General features: G+C 42.2%; 1 protein-coding gene across 1 annotated transcript in view; it reads right to left on the reverse strand.

Annotated features, from left to right (window-relative positions):
• Positions 1 to 244: 244 nt before the first annotated feature.
• The window catches only part of ADCYAP1R1 (ADCYAP receptor type I), a 133,500-nt gene continuing 113,323 nt past the window's right edge, over positions 245 to 20,421 (reverse strand). The window contains exons 12-15 of the mRNA XM_025206814.1: positions 7,448 to 7,528; positions 3,162 to 3,291; positions 2,915 to 2,956; positions 245 to 580 (exon numbers count right to left, since the gene is read on the reverse strand). Of these exons, the coding sequence (XP_025062599.1) occupies positions 392 to 580; positions 2,915 to 2,956; positions 3,162 to 3,291; positions 7,448 to 7,528 (442 nt within the window). The 3' untranslated portion in view covers positions 245 to 391. The remainder of the gene's footprint in view (positions 581 to 2,914; positions 2,957 to 3,161; positions 3,292 to 7,447; positions 7,529 to 20,421) is intronic.

Genomic DNA, 20,421 nt, shown 5'->3' on the forward strand with positions numbered 1-20,421 from the left:
CCAGTCACAGATTTAAACCAGAAGGGCAGCCAATGATCACAACTGCACAGGAATCACTTGTTACACTTTGGCTGACTATGGATCATGTGCAGGTGCTCAGGAGCATGGAGGGATGGGTGGGCATGGCCTAGTGTTGTCATCAAGAATGATGGGACTCTGTCATGTATTTACAGTGATCATTAAAAAAATATTGTGTTTTTTTTTTTCTTTCCCCCCCCCTTCCCCTCCCCCCTCTCCTCTTCAAAATGTCAGGGGCATTTTATTTCATGCTTTTGAACAACATAAAAAACAATGAAAAGAAAATCCACACCACCAAAACTATGATTTTTTTTTCTTTTCTTTTTGAAGGGGCGGGTTTTTTGGTTGGACTGTCGGCTTGCTTTTTAGTTGCTCAGGTCGCTAGATTCTCCGCATTTATGCTGGACATCCGAATCTGAGAGCTGCTCTTGCTCAGAATGGAGAGTTGCGTCCCCCCGTTCACTCCGCTGCTCGCCAGAGAGGGATGGCGATGTTTGAAATCCACAGCAAAATACCGGTTGACTTTCCAGCTCCTCCATTTCCTCTTTATTTCTGATTGCACCTTTAGGGAGAAACTTTAAAAGGTCATTTTTTTATGTACTTAGCCGCTCGGGTACATGCTGGCAGATCATCAAGTTTTCAAAATCAACACTCGTTTCAGGCCAGCCTTGAATTTCTCAGCTCAGTGATAGCTAAGGTTCAAAGAAGCTGGGACTAGTGGTGAAATGCAATGGGAGCAGACTTCACCTTCCATCTGTGTTCGGTGCTACGATCTTTGATATTTAATAAACATGGGGATCACCATAGCGATGTATCTACTTACTGTTCTGAAGCCCATTAACTTCTACAGACTTGAGGTCAGTCCTCTTCAGGTATCTAGACCCTCATACCCAGCAGTGGCCAGTACTAGATGCTTTAGGACAGTGGGATTTAACCTTTTGGCACATATGCCACAAATTAGCCCCGTACCCTCCCCAAGCACCAGTCCGGTCTACTGCGCTTGCTTTTTGCTACCTGCCTGATCTGCTGCTCTGCTTTCTCCTCCCTTCTCCATCTGTCACTGTGCTGCCTGTCTCTTCTCTAATCTGGCATTTGCCACACAGAGGCTGTCCATGCCACTTGTAGCATGGGCCAAAGGCTGGCCACTCCTGATTTAGAAGCAGAGGCAAGACACTGTATAGTGAACCCTTATGGAGCACTGCTCACGAGGACAACTCCTTCATAACACCAGGCAATGAGCCATCTTTATGGGTCTTGCCTGTGCAACCCTGGACATTGGAAATCGATGAAAGCTTGGCCATTAACTTCAGTTTATCCAGGACTTCACCCTCAGAGATGTGATATGGTCTATGACGTTTTATTTTTCACTTCTGGAACAGCGACCTATAAATCATCAATCCACCATCCTCAAGAAAAGTGTAGGATCTAGCATCCTTTTCCTTCAATAGACTGCTCTTCCTTGTGATTGCAATTCATTCATTATTTATTCCGCAAGGCCTGAACCCCCAAAGCCAATGAAATCAATGAAAAGACCTTCCCTTTGACTTGAGTTGACCTCACACCACCTACATGTTGACCTCACACCACCTACATTGCTTCTGAATGCCCTCCAAAGCTCCAGTGCAAAGACCCCAGGAACTCTGCAGTCCTAAATGGAGGTGCTTAATGAATTCAGGCAGTTACTGAGTTTTTCTCAATTGAATCGCTCTTTGGAATTCAGGTGCCCACACTTAAGGAACCCAATTGAATCCTGGGCTTAGCAAAAAACTCTTCATCAATGCTAAATATTAGAAGTATGCTGCAGAAAACACACACAAATATGCATGTACATACATGAAGATGCATTCCTTTATCTTAGTGGATGGATAATATCTGCAAACGTACTTATATGCCGTCTAACTACATTATGAAGACATTTTACATATGTAGATTACTGTAGGTTTGCCTCTATAAAAAATGTGCTAAACCTTATGTAAAATTGCTTTGGAAAAACTCTTTATATGTAATTCATTTTTTTTTCTAAAGAAGCTGCTTATCATGGTGGCAGGAATAAATTACTGTCAAGCCACTGTCCAAAGCCAGTCTATATTATTTGAGGATTGGGTCCCATGTTTTAATGTTGTTTCCTTATTCATACAAAATGATGCCATGATTTCATATCCCAGGGACTCATCTGGAACACTTAGCAGAACTACTTTGAAGATAGGTTCAAAGCTACAGTAACAGAAAGGCAAGAATGAGAAACGCCATGGTCATGGAGGCAATTCATATCTCTCCACTCACTATGCCAAGGTCCAACACTGAGAAAGTGCACTTTAAAATATGCCTAAATAATGTCATTATTATTATGGAAACTGCAAAAATAGCATATGGCAAATCACTGGAAATACTTACATAATACTAGCTAAACCTGGGATTTCTGAGAAGAAATCCCTGCCATATATAGTAATCCTTTATGTTTTGGTGGTTCCCATTCCTTCAAGCATCTCAAAGTATTTTATAAACAATAAAATTAGGCCCAAAACATGTATTTGAGGTATTCAGGGCCTTATAAGTTAATATTGGCCCTAGCTTACAGATAAATCATAGTACAGTCATAATAAGGATAAATCCTAATACAGTCATAATACCCAATGCTCCTCTCAGAGGTGGAGATGATTTGCAGACCCTGAAAAATTAGGAAAAGAACCACAACAAGGAGACTTCAAGTCCAACGCTTTATCAAAAAAAAACATGCTCCCTTTCTTTTTTGCTGAAGGCACTGTGAGATTTGGCCCTCGGAAACAAGTGGGGTAGATAATGAATTAGAGCTAAGAGGTAGGATGGCAGGTGCGACGGGAAGAAAATGCCATGCTAAACACAACAAGAGGAAAACATACAGCATCAAAAGTCTTACCTCCCCGTTCAGGAAACAATAGAGAACAGCAACAACAAAGCCCTGGATAAATACAAGAGAAGAGACTATGAATTTAAATCCTCTAGGAAACGTTAGAAAGCAGCTGGAGACGAAAAAAATAAAATAAACTCGTCTGGAAAGTGTGCATCAGAGGTGAATGAGCACACAGCAGAGAGAGACTCATACCCAGCCATCAGAATGAATGCACCTTTCTTCTCAACAAAAGCAACAGTCACTGCATATTCACCTGGAAAGATCCCAGCCCCAGTTCAAACACAAGTCTCTCCCGCTTGCTGACATTTTCAGGAGAAAAGGCGAACACAGTGTAGTGAATTCCGAACAAGGGGATCAGCAGCAGCGTGGAGCGAGCCAGCCTCCTGTGACAACAAACAGAGAGCAGGTGAGCGCATTTTGGCAACAAATCTAGTGCTTTGAGAAGAGAGACTCGTTCTGTTGGAGGAGAAAAACTTCCAACGTTCCCATATCTTCTCGCCCTTAACTACACACTTACTGGGAACGTCTACATGTGCAATCAATGCTATTTGGCTTTACTGCTCAGTAAATTTACTACCTGCAGATGCCTTCTACGATGCATGTGCAGGTAGTAAATTTACTGCACAGTAGACTAATTTACTGCGCAGTAAGTCCCTGCACATGTAGACAGTGAAGCTTTACTGTGCAGTAGATTAATTAAGTGTGCAGTAAAGCATCCCATGTAGACACGGCCCCTGTATTCTCTTCAGCCTTCCTGACGCTACCCCGCTGCAGTCTAGGTATGTGTATCAATCAACTCAGTAGAAATACTATTCGATTCTGCTATTTTGACTATGTTCTTATAGGCAGGACTGTCTTGTATTAAGGACATGTACAACACCACGCACGATACCATATCATTTACAGGTCCACCAGACAATTGCCTTCTTCAGTACAGAGCCTTGAATCATCTTTGAGTTCAGCTTATCTTGAGAGAGAAAAGGTCCTTGTAGTATTATGCAACCCTGGCCCTACTGCCCCAAAGCCTACTCATTAATACTAGTGGAAAACACATACAATTCCATTGATGTCAATGATGCTGCTCCATGCTAAATGGGTAAAGAAGGAAAGCAGGACCAATGAGGCTAGAAAAGGACTATAGGAAACCAATGGATGTACTAGTAAATTGTTAACTCTGTAGGGATAAAAGTGACTCTAATACACAGCTCCAGCATGAGGCCTATGCATCAAGTCCCACTTCAGTCAAGGTCGATTCCCACCTGTGCTTGGTGAGGAAGCATGCCGTTATCAGGAACCATCTTTCACTTCTTTTTCTTTGTGCTGTTGTATATGTTGAGTTTTTATGGGGTAAACACACAGAAATCTCAAGACAAATGAACACCTAGCTGGCCATAAAGGGTACAAGCTGCAAAAATGAATGCCTCCTTCTCTAGAGGTTCATTTCCCTCTAGAAGGAGAATGAAAGATCGATGAAAGATGGGACCACTTAGATAGATGCACATGATCACTTCCCTTAAAATGAGATGTGAAGGAAAGGGGGCAAATAAGCAAAGATAGAAGCCCTTGCCAAATTCTAGATGAGTTCCTCCTCACCCCTATAAATGCAACATTGATATGGTTGTACCTATTGCAAAATGAAAAATGTGACACTGGCTCATTGATGACAGTGGGTTTTCCCACCCAACTATATTCTCCTCCCTGTCCTGTTCCTCATTCCTCTTTCCTGAACACAGCTTGAATGTGCCAAAGTGCTTGTCATCAGCTACCTGTACAAGCACATGGGAGTCATAAGGTGCTTGTGCACTATGGATCATATTTATGATGCTCAACACCTCAGACCAAACCACACTGCTTCTGTGGACTCAGAATATATCTTTAGCTTAGGAAATAAGAAAAGTCTCAGAAACACTGGAAAAAAAAAAAGAGGAGGAGACTAATTAGAAACATTGGTATGAAGGATCTACAGGATGTAAAACAAGGTTGTAGAGGAATTATGCAGAGTGGGAACAGGAGTAAAGGATTCACATTAATAACAAGATACTTCTGGCAAACTAAGGACAAAGTGTATCAAGAGGGAGAGCGAAAGCAATGTAGAAGCGTGTTACCATTTGGAGCTGAAAATAATGTTAGTGGAAATCACTAGATGGCACTACTAAAACTATTCTCAACTGTATGTATAGGTAGTTAGGACTTGGAAAAATATTTCTGGGGGTTTTGGGTGCAATTTTGGGGGGGAAACTGGACGTGGGTGGAGACACAAGACAATTACTAGCTAGTAAATTATCTGTCCTATGTAGTAAACATGGAGCAGACACGTGACACACAGCCCTACGATCTCATAGATCACTAAAACGGTGAGTCAAGTTAGAAACGCGACTGCATGGGGAAGTGGAATGTGCCCTGTGTCTGTTCCCGTGATCGGCTTCGTCCTCGGTAGCCATGCAAACTGGCTTCCTTGCCAATTAGTGGTGAAGCTCTGCAGTGGCCAGTTTACTCCATACTGGGCATGTCTACATGAGATGTTTTCTGCAGAGTTAGCATATTACTTCCACAGTAAAAGCCTCTGCATCTGTACATGTGACTCTATTCGGCCACAGTAAATTAATGAACTCTGCCACAGGATAGTACTCATATTTACAAGTACTATCCTACTGCGGAGTTCTTTAGTGCGAAGCAACGCATATGTAAATGCTGATGAGGCTGGCTGGGCATGAGGGTGCTTCAGCGCAGGGGCCACCCGCTGGCTAGCCCTACACTGGAGCACCGTCATGCCCCAGCCAGCCCCTCCACAGCATGTTGATCCAGGTTGGAGCAGCCCCAACCAGGCTCAATGTGCTGCAGTCCCAGGCACATATATAAACACGGCACCCAGGAGCAATAAACTCTGGAGTGATATGCAGAGTTTATTGCTGCGCATTAATTGCACATGCAGACAGGCCCCCTACAAAGTAATTTTGCTACAGAGTAACACAGAGGATAAAGGAGTCCATAGCAATCTTGTTGTGTGTCCACACCCCATACCATAAGAAAAAGCTTTCCAAGAGAGTTTCTTTTCTGCCTGAAATAATAGCTTAAGTGCAGAGCAAAAGCATAACATAACTAAACTGGTCTTCCACCCTAGACAGGAAGCCTCAAGGAAAAGTCTGAGGTATGCTGGTAAGATAACCTATTGGGGGCTGCTGTCTGTGATGGGCTTCTCTTCCATTCACTAGAAGGCTTCAGTTTTTAAGGCTTTCAACCTACCACCTTGCAACAACTCAAGGACAAATTTATTCTTGTGCAGGCCAACAAGGGAACTACACATCGCTTCATTGTGAACTCCCCCAAAGCAATGATTTGAGACGAGTAATATAGGTTTCTATTTCAGTGTCGTCCACTCTCATGATTTTTGGTGTTGTTCTTAAAGTCTATGCTTCAGGAATGTGAAAAAACGTTGCTCTTTCTTTTATATCTATTTATATATTTCTATATAAATATAGCTACAGGTTTCACATTCCTGAAGCGCAGACTTTAAGAACAACGCCAAAAAACACGAGAGTTGGCAAAACTGTTATTTTGTTCTCAGGTCACAAGCCTGTCTTGTATTAAGCCAGTTCTTCTTGTTGATCAATTCCCGTCCTCCCCGCATTTATTTCTTTGGATCGTTTTTGTTCAGAATCAGTGCACTGGCTGACTCTTTGGGGCAGATTCCTGCCTTACTCTTTTGCAAACACATTGAGAAAAGAGATAATGTTGGAAAGTTATATTTTCTGGCTTAAATTGGAGCAACTTGGAAAGCAAAGGAGAATGTGTGCAAATGTTAAGAAAGGGAACATAAGGCTCTGTTTTACTGATGATCAGTGTAGCGGCCCTTTTTTTTGACAGTGCAGGATTCAGATCAACAGACTCAACCGCGAACTTCCAGTGAAAGACAGTCAGCACAGCATATGGTTTAAGCAAAGATAGAATGAACATATCATGGGCATTCATTGCCTTAGCTCCATTGATATTTATGCAGCTATGCTAATTTAGGCCAGCTCTGAGTCTGCTTCATTCCCCCTCTGCCCAATCACCCTGATGTTGTTACGTTAAATTTTCAAATACAGACCATTTTTCCTAAGGTCCTGAGACCTAACCACTTTGCTACATAATGCTTCATAATTATTGCTTTAAAAAATTAGGTAGACTGGTTCATAGTTTGCATACAGACATTCTACACATGCCATAGACGCTTTCCACACCCGCCCTAGTCATTGAAAAGACTCCTTTTGACTTCAGTAGGTCTCGAACCAGGCCTTAGGTCTCGAACCAGGCCTTTGTTCTGCTATTCAAAACAGTCAGCGGTGATGGTCAATACACTGATACATTTCAAACAACTAATCCTAAAAATTCCTGCTTGTGATGCATCAGCAAAAGCACAGAACAACAACACAACTCCAACATGCAACAAGAAATAACACACGGCTTCCCTCGAGATTCTGCCCCTCTGCTAACACAACCCCCGTATGTGCAACATGCGTCATACAAACACGGTAATGTCACAGGAGTGCGTACACTTACAGGGTAATGGTGGATAGTTCTGACATCTTGCAAGAGTGCTGGTTAGCCCTCTTAGGCTTACAGTAGCATTTCTGAACGCAGCTGCTAAATATGACAAAATTAGCATTTTTTTCAGCATATTGTGAACAGGCCAAGGTATGTCAGTATCAAACACATTTCATGAGACACGGCACAACGATGGAAAGCAGACACGACTGAATGCAATTTCCACGCAAGTCAGCTGGTTGAATGAAGCAGAAAATAAACAAGAGAAATAAAAGGCACTGGATGGCACTGACAATTGTGGTGTGTTGCTTCACAGACCCGTTTAAAACTGAACACCCTGGCTGGCTGCAGGGCACTTGTGTTATGCAGCAAAAATATATATGTGGCTTTTCTACAGTCCGAAACTGTGCAAAGAGAAAGAGAAGAATCTACTGAATGGAAATTAATGTTATGTATTGTGGATAACAATTACAAAGAAGCAGTAATTAGGGAAACAGAAATTATTGTCAGAGCCTGTTGTGTCCAAGCAGTCTCAAGGTAACGGCAGGGATTTCTCCACAACTTTGCATAACTGAGTTATTATAAGAAAATGTTCACAGACACTGACTGATGTGCTTCTCAGTTCAGCTTTCTCCACAATACTTTTCAAAACTTTATGCATGACCGCTGCCCCTCACAGGGATGGATCTTCTCATTTTTCTGCGGGCTTACACCCAGAAAAGCATTCATGCAAAGGCGATAGCCTTATGTGATATCAACAGCGCAATATCTGCTTTTGTATCTTCAAAATGATCTCTAAGCCACCCCTGGAAGCCACAAGGTACCCCAGTGGAGAGATGAATCATGGCATCCTGTGTGCCATAGCAGGACACTATTTCTCTGGGGTTGGAAAGCAGGGGACGAGCTGCAGAAACAATTTGAAAGATCCAATGGGGATCCACAGACTGTATAGAGGGGGGATGTACCTGACCTGGGAGGTCTCGAGGACTTCACAGAAGTCAGCTTCTAGGTTGTGTGCGACTTCCTTCCTCCAACAGGATCCCAGGAGAAAGCATGTTTACTCTGGGGTTGTCTATACAAACCCATGTCAAGTCATGTCAAAGAAGGCCACACACTGGAGTATTCTGAGAGTTCAGATGTTTTCTGGCAAAATCCCTTTGGGCATTCGAGCAGGAGAAGGCAGCCTTGACCTGTACCTGGGGGTCCCACAAACAGCTTGAGCAGACGTTGAATTCGTCTTGCAAGATGAATCAGACCACGGCTAGACTGTCCACATTTGGGACAGCACTGCACAGCAGGGCACAGGCATTGGGAGTGCTTTGAGTTGTTGCACCCGGGGGGGGGGGGGGGGGGTGCCACCATTTGGAGGGCTTGTTCAAGATTACATCACAATCCTAAAAAGGACGAGTCCTTTGTAGGCCTTCACAAATGGCACACAGTACGCGGCAGCTCTTTTTTTCTCGCATCTAGGTAAAACATTGAGGGGCTGCTTTTAATGTATATGTGGTGTATATATGTTTAATAAATATATAGTATATATCCTTAGTCCTATCTGTCTTAAAGCATGTCTACACTGCACTGGACCATGCTAAGGAACACCACTGGAAAACCATGTCCTGCCCGCTCGGGCCCTGCTCCATATGTTCTGCACACAAAAATAATGTCATGGAGGGCATGGCTATGCTTTTCTACCCAGGTACATCACTGACAAATTAAGCCCTGCCCAACTCATTCCTCTGGCAAGCTAAAGACCCAATGAGATTCTGGACATGCTTCAACAGGAGTGAGTGGGTGGGGCTTAGTTTGTCAGTGACATACAAAGGAGTCAAGTCATGCAAACACGCCCAACTTTGGGGTGGAAACCATACTACCATGTTCATAGCCACCACTCTCATGAGCATGCCCATGATTGAGAGCAGGGAATGCACTAAAGAAATAACTACATGACATTTTTTTTTCCAGCAGATTGGGCAGTTTGTATTTTCATAGTAGTGCATCACAGTATAGACATGACCTAGGAGGCCCAAAGACCACCCTCTCACACACAGGTGAGATTTTATGCTAAACTTCTGGGAAATCATAGGATCATAGGAAAGTAGGGCTGAAAGGGACCTCACAAGGTCTAGTTCAGCCCCCTGCACATGCCAGGAGCATCCCTGAATAAATCACCCTAGCCAAGTGCCTGTCTAAACTTGTCTGGAAAACTCGCAAGGATGGATATTGTAGAGTTTCTCTATGTAACCTGCTTCAATGCTTGACCACCCTCATAGTCAGCAAGTTCCTCCTAATCTCTAATCTAAATTTCCCCCGCTGAAGCTAGAGGCTATTGCTCCTTGTCCCAGACGTATAGGCATAGAGGAAAGCCCATCTCCATCCTGTCTGGACTTGCCTTTCCAGTATTGGAAGGCTTTACCAAATCCCACCTTGGTCTTCTCTTCTCCAGGCTAAATAACCTTAGCCCTTTCTGCCTTTCCTCTGTACATATAGATATAAAGCAGAAGCATCTTTTCTCCAGCTGCAGTAGACATTACAGCCAGGGAAATTAGGATAAAGGACCCTCAAGTTTTCCTGACTTGGGCTGTTCTGGAGCATTAATTGGACAATCCTGTGTGGTCAAGTCAAGGCAATGCTCCAGCGATTCAGCTTTGCCTCTGATAATCTTTACTTCTCAGATTTCCCAATGAGGGCTAATGAGTTAGTTCCTAGAAGATAGTAGTTGCCTTCCTCTCTTTTTGCACCAAGGGAAGTCTCTTAAGGCAATATTCAGGGTTTTAAGCAGCCCTTTACATCTCTCCAACCCTCATCTGTTATCTGTGATGCGTATGATCATCTACAGTGCTCTTGCCAACAACCCATAGCTCTGATCGGTAGCTCTAGGTGCAAACAACAGAGCACTTTCCATGAAAATACCCTCCCTGCAGTTTGTTTCTCAGCCTGATCATATTTATGTAGCACAGGTCCCTTGACTGAAACATTGGTCATCTATTTATTCCAGCTATCGCAACAAGGAGTTGACTTGGGACGGAGATATTTTCTGTTGCAGTCTGGGATGTTTAAGCTTAAGCTTCTCCTTGTGTGAATACATGTGACGTCTTGTGGTTGTTTATCTGGTTGCAGATGGCCGGTACAATTTATAAATGAAATAATAAGTAAGGAATACATACTTTGCAGACAGAACATACTGTTTTCTATTATTATTAGAACCTTTCAGTCAATACCACTTATTAGAGATACTATTAATTTCTTTCACCTTGAACATAACTAGCAGATGTATTCTGGGCACAGCATATTTATAACTGGAGGTGATTTAGGAACTAAACAGAATACAACCTGGTGTTTCAGATCGTTCCTTGTTTGTCTACTGCGAGAAGAGAGAGGGGGAAAAAAAAAAAATTCAAGCCTTGACTTGTAGGCTAGGGACATAAACTGTTTTAAGTGATCAGAAACTGGTTTAAACCTGTAGTAGAACAGATGTTTAGTGCACATAAACCAGTTTGAAAATGGCTGAAACCGGTTTGAGATAAACCTGGTTGAATGTAGTATCAGAGTTAACTGATTTGGGTCAAACTAGTGTATGTAATGTCTGTCCCGGACCATAAAGCACAGCATATCTGTTTTGCGTGATGCAGAAAAGGTAAATATGGGCCTGGACAGCATCACTGCTAAAAAATCCCATCTTAAAGCAGAATTGTGCAGTGCAGTATACTTTCTCTATTGTTATGGTGAAGAATTAGGCATTGTTTAACAGCTGAACTTGCTAATAACAACGGAAGAGACGATTTTAAGATATAGCTGGTTCCTTTTTACTAGGGGCATATTTTCAAAAGGGACTACTGATTTTGAGGATGTTGCCTTTTGAACACCGTCCTAGACAGAAGCCTTCTGAAAAATGAGCCCTCTTTGAAACTCAGGTCCCAAATAATCAGCCTCAGGCTGGACGCTCCAGAACGGAGACACGTGGCACTTCTGAAAGAAAAAAAAAATTCTAGCATTCATTTATTTTCCACCCCCAACACATTCCTGTGCAGTACTCTACTTGAAAAATGGCTTCCCTTATTACTTCTTTGCTTTTCCAGTTAGCAGAAATTGATTTTCCCTTGTGAGCCTTTCTAGTGCTTAAAACCAACATGATTCTCCTTGCTTGTTCACTAGCATGAGTGATAAGGATGATGCTCTTCAAGAGTTATTCAAGAAGCTGGGAGTATGTGCCAAATGGAAGTACTTCCTAATCAGAATTAGAGATTCCTGAGCCTCCTTACATTAATTCATGAAGTCCAGTTTTAACCTAATGGACTGCATTAACTACCCGACGGCGTACAACATTGTCATGAATAATGGCATAATTTAAATTAGGGTTTATGTCCAGATCTTTCTAGGCCATCCCATATACCTCCATTGCTGTAACTGCCATAAAGGGAGTGACAAAATAGCCCCAAGCATAAGTCAGCAGGGTTTTTGTGGATGCAGGTGCACCTTTTTAGACTGTGTGTATCTAGAAAACAGGTAATTTTATGCAACTGAGTGAATAAACTATTTGCTACCATGGCAAACAGACATTTCCCTCCCAGTTCTTTTTGGATAAAATACCCTAAATTATGAAAATGAAATCTTACATTAAAAAAATTCCTGTTTTATGAAGAAAAAACTATTTTGTAAGGGATTTCTGTCCCCTCCCCACCTTGTTTGCCTTCCTCATGGCTTTTTGTTTCATTTTTCAACATTAAAAAAGAGAGGCAAAGGTAGGGGGAAAAAAATACCAATATATCAAAAGGAATACATTTTCTGTTCTCTCCCCACAAACCTTTTTAAATCTTCATGGACATTTTCCTTTTTTCCCCATAAAACCTATTTATTTTACCCAAAATCTTATTTAGACTATTTCTTTTTTATATTGTCTGAAAAGCGTGCATGTGCAATAAAAACGAATTATGTTGGGGGTTGGCCTAGATGACCCAAGAGGGCCCACTCCAGCCCTATAAGTCTATGAGTCTATGATTCTTTAGTGCGTCATCAGCAATCAGATAAATGATAGGTGCTTAGAAAGGTTAATAGGCAAATTGAGCTAAATCATGGGAATGGACCTATACCTTGTCACCAGAGCAATGTAGATTCAGGGGGACAGCAGCTTACTAAGATCACACAGGTGTGAAAAGGGCAGAAATTAGCCTATTAAGGACTGTTAAGATGAAAAGGAGAAAAATTCTGCAAGTTATGAGTGATGCCTTTAAGACTCTTTAGGCACTTGGCTTGGGTAAATCCTTTTGGCCCGAGTGCAAGTTTGTCCAGGATCCCAAGTCCCATAGCTATTTATGGTAGAAGGGGGTACTATAGGAAGAAATCCACAGTGGAAAAAAAAAATCAGACCAAGAATGAAAAATAGAGAGTGTGGTAGGGATGCAGAAAGAGAGAAAAAAATCTAAATGAAAAGAAAAGAGAGGTACATTATGTTTCATACTATAGTCACCTGTTTATACTGTGCTTGGCTTTCTTTTTTCCCAGGATTGGAAGTAGAGGTTCTTTTGGTAGTAAACAGCAGACGAGTCCTTGCAACTGGGGAAATTATTTTATTTCTACAAGTCAGACCACTTGGGCTTAAGAGAAGGAAGTGCTTTCAAATGGAAAACACTGTTTGTGCCATCTGCAGAATTTCAGTTTGCACCAGGTTTGACCATCTTTGCTTATCCACCCTATACAGGGCGTCTGTATTAAAGCCATATGTTACTCAATTCTCCTGGCATGCAGTACGAAGCATGTGTCCATACTTGCTATTTTCAAGTGCTTGCAATTGGGGGAAGTATGTTCATTAGCAACAAATGATTATTTTTTATCTTAGGTACAAGACCATCCATGCTGTAGGAACCTTTCTACGGCCCACTGAACTCATAGCTTCAGGTTTTGAAGCCATAAGTCGTTGAGCCTTTCATCTAGTCCTCTACACATGGGAAGGCCAGAAAACTTCCTTCCAGCTGCATAGATCATCAGCTCCACTTTATATTTCCTCTCTGGACTGAATAGGTATATCTTAGCCAGTCTGAAAACTCTGCCAAGGAGGAGTGCCCAACACATGACCAATGAGCGCAACCTGGTACCCCACCATAATTCCTTAGCAAACCCATATTATTAAGTAATTCTACCTTGCAAGTAGCCTTCAATGACATTTGAGTGGTGCACCCATGCTGTGGAAGTTACTTCATTTCTGGTCCATGATCTTGAGGTGTGTGACAAGGGGTATTTGAACAAGGTGTGTGACAAGGGGTAGTTGGAGACTGGCCCACCTGGGACTCAGTTCCTTGGAAGTCCTAACTTCCTCTCAGAACAGAGGTTTGGGGGTGAAGCTGGAATGAAGTCTTAGATACCCCTGGCCAACAATAAACTAGAGTCATTCTTGGTTTTTTTCTATTTCTTTAGGTCAGGCAGGTAGGCAGCCAGCTATGGCAAAGACAGTAGCTTAATGTGTTTGAATGCAAGTGACCTTCCATGGAGAGTGACCTTCCGTGGAGAGTACTCGCTCCAAAATCCACGCATTAAAAGATTGGGGAATCTAGCGTCTCTACTCTTATTAGCAGCGATTTCTCCAAATAAGCATACATTGAAGAAATTCTAACAGTAAGGACTACAGTTGCTAAGACCCCAAAAACTGCAAAGATCAAGTTTGCGCCTTCCCCAAATCAAGCAAAATCTGGGGTTTCTAAATCCCTGCTCTGTGTGTATAAACTGCCAATTGTGAAAGCACAATATGTAATGGGGCATGTTTAGAGTCCAGAGTGAACACCCAAAACTAAAGCCCTGGCCTATATCTGTTGGCCATCTACATCAAAAACCCTGGAGCTTGATCCTTGAGAGTCAGTCCAGAGCAATCTCAGAAGTGTTACTGAACTTCTGGACCTGATTTCAAACCATTTTCCTTGCCTGCCCTTCTCTGCAGTGCTCACTTGAGCACACAAGTTCCTGTCCCTGATTTTCTTTTGTATCCTATTTCTGTCTCTATGGCACACAGCTAGAAACAAGTATAAATGGAGAGACAGGCAGCCCACAGATGGATTCCCAGAAGGGTTATGACTGAGAGACGGGAAGCACAATGTGGCCACAACACACAGGTGAGGAGGGGTGGCTCAGGCTAGATGAGGCTGACCCTAACTATCAGTGTAAATGTGCCCCAAGAAGCCCAATACTGAGATGGTGCAACTCGGTAGAAAGCCACCTTCTTCAGTAGCTCTCTTCAACCTCACTTACGTCAGTGGAGTTATATAGGTGCAGATAAGGAGGATGTGACCCACTGGAGCTGCTGAATCATGTGTAAAGGCTTCAGCTCCTAGGCCCTTTGAATAGCTCTATGGACTTAAATGGAACTACAGATGGGACCAATAATGTGCAGGTTCTCATGCTAATTGGAGGGAAGGATCTGGCCTAGTGTATTTAATCAACTGCATCATTACCAATGCACAGTTTCTTTCATGTACATCATTAAATGTGTTATCATTATGAGAGATAGATTCATCCTTCTAGAGCAACACCTTTCCACACCACAGCTGCAGTGTCTTAACCAACCCATTCCACACATCAAGATGCAATGCACACACACTTGTTTGGAGAGCCTATTAATAATTCTTAAGACATACAAGACAGAAAGCACAAGATGAGAAAAGTGTTGGTTGCAAAAGTGAAGGCCCAAGAAATGAAACAGACTTTAAAAAAGGATGGAGACAAAACAATGAGAATCAAAATTCTTTTTGCTTTCCGGCAGATACGGAAATGACAATGGTCGCATAAAATAAAGGGACTCTCATGAATACTGCTTCGCTGCAAGCTAGGAAAGAAATCAAAGGCATATCCTAGAATAGAGATGTCAGAATTATTCCACATTAAGGCAATTAGTGACTGCCTAATGAAGACCAAATGTATTCAGCCCCATTTACATGTTTACACAAAGCGTGCGATTCCAGTGGGGGAAAAAAATAGGGTTTCATTTGAAAAATAAAATTCTAAATTCCTCCCTCTCTGTCTGCCCAATAAAACCAAGAACATCAACAGAAACACCACCACAAGAAGGGTTAAAATCATCTACCTCTGGTGCCCTGAGATATGGGTAAAAATTTTAGTAGGCCTACTGGGATTTTCAAAAGCACCTAGATACCTCATCCCCACTGATTTCAACAAGAATTAGACACCAAGATGCTTTTTAAAATTCCACCACGTATTTTTAGTTTTCTAAATGACTTTAAAGTATCTGGTTCCTAAAGCTAATTCAGAGTCTGGCAATGTCAATGAGAGCCTTTCTACTAACCCTAAGTAGCTTAAGACTCCACTTCATATTTCTTCCTGATACTATTGAGACAAAACGCAAATTGAGGGATCAGGACCTGCTATCTAATAGTGGACTACCTTCTTCTAGGGAACAAAAATACCCCCTTGCTCTTTCCTTAGAGAGACCAGATCTCTTCTAGTCCTAGACATGGTTTCTTTCAGGTCATGGTTTGATGCACCGTGGAGGGATGACATAGATCTGAATTAGTTAGAAATATATGTTCTTATTTTTATATTTCTGAGTTTTTGACACACGTGATCAAAGTTTAAGAAGCAGAATTAGATTTAAGCTAGACCTAGAAAAGGTAAGGCACTCCAAGCACAGGGGGAAGCTCATACTGGTCTTGCCCAGGGTGAGCCTGTTTAATAGGCAGATGACTGCAGTCTCAAGACCTGCACTCCCAGTACTTCCCACCAGCAGTAAATCCACAGTTTAAAATAAAACTTAAAGGTAAAGTTACACGCTACACTCAGACCATACTAAGGACACATAAAATAGGAGTGTCTGCACATTAAAGCCTGCCAATTTATGCTAAGTGTCCTCCAAGCATCTCAAAGTTATGCCACTTCAAGTGCAGGGTAACTCTGGGCCAAGCTACCTACTTTATGTTAGGGTAACTTCAGTCTGCTCCATGGAAATAAAAGGAGCAATTTGCAGTCCTCCAGCATCCCAGCATGCATTGCTTATAACCCCCCCACTCAGGCAGGGCTAGAGCTTAGATGTCCCAGCTCTTAGCCATGTCCATGCTCACCAGCTCTATAGTGGCAAGTCAGACCTGTGCAGGCAAGAAACAGTATTAACCCTTAATGTGCAACTGCTCACAGCATGTTCTTGTTTTTAAATTGCTTAGCATTCCACAGATTTACTATGGTCTAAGCGTAACATGCAACTTCATCCTAAGAAAACTGGGGAATAAGGCAGGATTGGGCTTAACACTAATTCGGGAAGTGTTAATTGACCCAAGAGGCAGCAATTGCTTCAAGTGGAAGCTACTGGATCATCATTAAGTTACTGTTGATTGCAGTACCTATGAAGATTTCAGTAAAGCCAACACATGTTAGTTTAGAGTCTTTCCGTTGGACCTAATGATCATACTAGATCCTAGCTTTTTCCCTCTGTATCCATAGGACAAAAACATGAAATTGGCACTAAAAATACATCACAGCAATATGCACAAGAAGCAACTTAGAAAAAAGCGTACTTTCTAGTATCATTTCTATTTCAAAATCAAAGGCAACATCCCCATCAGCTGCCACTAGACAGCTGACACCTGTGCTTGGCTAATACATACTAATGGGCTACTAATAACTTGGCTCTCTTCACTCCCCACAGGATGATATTTAAAAAAAAAATACATGCATTTCAGTTTTAATCACAGCAGGGGGACCTGTACTGTTGTGACATATGATTTCAAAAATGGTATTCAGCCATAGTACAACAATTGCATTGCACTAAACGTCAATGTAATTTCCTTTAAACTGAATTTTGACTCCAACAATTTGTTGCAACCAGCACCCAAAGTATGGAAGAATTTACATGCATAGGGGAAACTTGCTCTGGTGGAAGGGTATCAAAGACCCGGCCCATGGACCAGATCCACCCTGCAGAGCTCCTGGAGGGGACAGGAATATAGGGGTAGAGCCTGCTGCTGAATTCTGGCATATGGTCCTCCCACTGGGGCTACATATTGATGGAAGAGGGCTGAATGATGGCTGGCTTAACTCACACAGGTTCCTGATGCCACTCATACCATCGCCAGAAGTGGATCTGGATCTAGTCCATGAGGCTCTCACTCTCCATGGTTTGGATGCAGATTACTCACATGACCATTTTGGGCATAAGTGCATTAAAAACTGAGGGGCATCAGGTAGTAGAGTAATATAGGTGACTTTGCTCACAAATAGATAACTCAATGGTAGGATGTGCCCTTCAATTATTTTCTGTAACTATTTCTTTCTTGCTTAATTACTTCCTTATTAAGTTGTGATACTCATAGTCAAGATAACCTCAGTGTTTCAAAGATGTACATGCTATCTTTTATTAATCCTGTTCAAAGTTGATACAATCAAAACATAAAACAAGGCTACTGGATGACCACTTGCCCACGAGACTGGAGACAAAAGGCATAATTTCTATGAATGAGGAAGTCAAACCTGTAACACTAAGAAGGGAGCAATTTCCAGCATATCATCTGTTCTTCTAGAATTTCTTAGAAATGAGAACTACGTTCCCATTTATCATGCACTGACAACAAAAGACCAATGTTCATTTTCTCCACGGTCTTTTCCTACTGTTAGGGTGTATAAATACACTCTTTGGGTGAATGGAAGTGCCGCCACCCAACTGATAACGGCCAGGTTTAAGAAATCAAGATGCCATGCCAGTGGACTGCTCAGCAAAGTAGCTGCTATTTCCTCTTGGAAATGGGCCTAATGCCATGAAAATCCCATAAGGAAAAACTGGCACTGCTAGTTTTAGTGCTTGCAGCAAGACAAAGCAGTAGAAAAATGACTCACTGACGATCCAGTGATTTTGGAGGTGAATTGCAGAGGAGTGCTGTTGACCAAATCATTTACCTTAAGAAAATGGATCTTGTTGACCTCACCCCTTTCACTTTTCCTCTAAGGTGCCACCATATGTAAAATGATACATACCTACCTATGATATATGCCATGTTTCTCCTTTCTTTCCAGCAAGATGCTGATTGGAGGAATGACGTAGACCTGAATTAGCTAGATATAGGTGTGCTTTATTTTTATATCTTTGCGTTTTTGATAGGTGATACAACGTTTAGGAACCGGTTAGATTTAGAAAAAAAAGCAAAGGCAGAAATGAACCGCCCCCCCCAATTAATAAGTTAGGGGAAAAAATGGTGTCAATCAAATATGCTTTAGCCCTGGGTGATGAGTGAGCAAACAAAAGCTTCATGGACATGCTTATGTTTCTTAGCTTTATGGCTCAACCCAGCATAGGACATCATGCATCTACTAGATATACTTATAATAATGAAATAATTATATCCTGTTTCAAATATAAATGGACTTCTCATCAACTCCAAGTTGATCGTGGATACAATAAACTGGATTTTACCTAGACACAGCGCAGTTATTTCCACGCTTCAGATCCTTTCTTGGCCTATTGACTAGCTCTACAATACAGGACAAAATTCTGTGTTCAGTTATAAGCAGGCAACTGAGTGCAGGATCTACTCCATATTGTTTGCATTTGTCATGTGTGGGATGAAGAATTCTTGGCTATTCAGTTTATTAAGTGTTTGGTTTCCTGTGAAATGGCTGAATCATGAAAGAATATATGAATGCGATAGACACTGTGAGATCAGCTGTAGGCTGTGCCAGTCAAAGGAGAGTTATAAATATAGGCTTTCTCCTAGTCCACAAAGTAGTGTTAAAATGGATGCAGATCAGAAAATGGTGATGGTTTCTCAGTTTGTTTATGGGTAGGTACAAGGCTTTCAACATATGGGTATAAAATCAATCCTGAAGCATCTATTAGCTTTTCTGAAAACTTTATTCAGTGCAGAATCAAGGGACAGAAGTAACACATAAACTGGTTTAAGTGGTCCAAAACTCTTTAAACCTGTAACAGAAGAGCAGCTCAGTGCACAAAGCAGTTTCAAAATGGCTGAAACCGGTTTAAGATAAAGCTGGTTGAATGTAGTATCAGACTTAATTGATTTGGATTGAACCAGTTTATTAACCTTCTGTCCCAGACTCCTTCCTGGTTCAAATTAAATCTCAGTCTCCCAGCATGGTTTCCAGCTCTGGGCTGGGCTGTGCTATCCGCTCCAGACAGCAGGGCTGGCCCCACCTTCTGCTCCTTAGCTGGAGCAGTGAGAGCTGGCTGCCAAGGGGGCAAGGGGGAACAAGCCCAGCTGGGGATACAGCCCAGTCTACGGCGGGGGGGGGCCCCCCCCCCCCCCCCCGGCAAACCACCCACTGGGGTCTGGGGCCAGGGAGGATGGTATTAAACACCCCTTCCTCTGCTTAAACTTATTGCAGGCTGCCACTGTGGACTAAGAATCCCAGAGGCATGTGGAAGCAGGAAGAGAAATGATGAGCAACTCTCCAGAGTCCTGCTGCTATAATTCTGGACTGCAAACCTCAGAGACCTCAGGGAGCAGCAGGAAGAGGAAGTGAACACACAGCCAGAGAGCCATGCTTTAGCAACTCTTGGCTTCTAGCCTGAGCCAGTGCAAGCATGTGGCTGCGTTTCCTGAATCAAAGGTAAATATCTGTTTGCTTCTGTTTCAATTTAATCTGTGCAATTTAGATTAATCTGCAAAGATGGAATTAATTTAGCCTCAGGCTTTTTGACTATCCGTACCTAGCCCTAATGATGACATTAGTTTCCAACTTAAGCCATTGGAACATCTAATATATCCCTAAGTTGGTTATCTACCAAGACTACACATAGGACCTAAGGATCTCATAGCATAGCTCCTTATTGCTTCAGCTATGAGATTTAGTTCAGGTGCTGTAGGAGATTCAAATCTTTTTGCCTAGTTCAGTCAGTAAGTGTATGGACATAAGGACTCTTGGAGCTCTTTCAAAAGAGGAAGGCTTGAATAGGGCAGCAGTTGGCATGTTCTAATTATTATATGCTAATGAGCTGAGAGCAATTAAATTGCAGCAAAACCACCCTCAACTTTAACCCCAGGTGAAAG

The sequence above is a fragment of the Alligator sinensis genome, unplaced genomic scaffold (genome assembly GCF_000455745.1).
Source record: "Alligator sinensis unplaced genomic scaffold, ASM45574v1 scaffold531_1, whole genome shotgun sequence".
Taxonomy (NCBI): domain Eukaryota; kingdom Metazoa; phylum Chordata; order Crocodylia; family Alligatoridae; genus Alligator; species Alligator sinensis.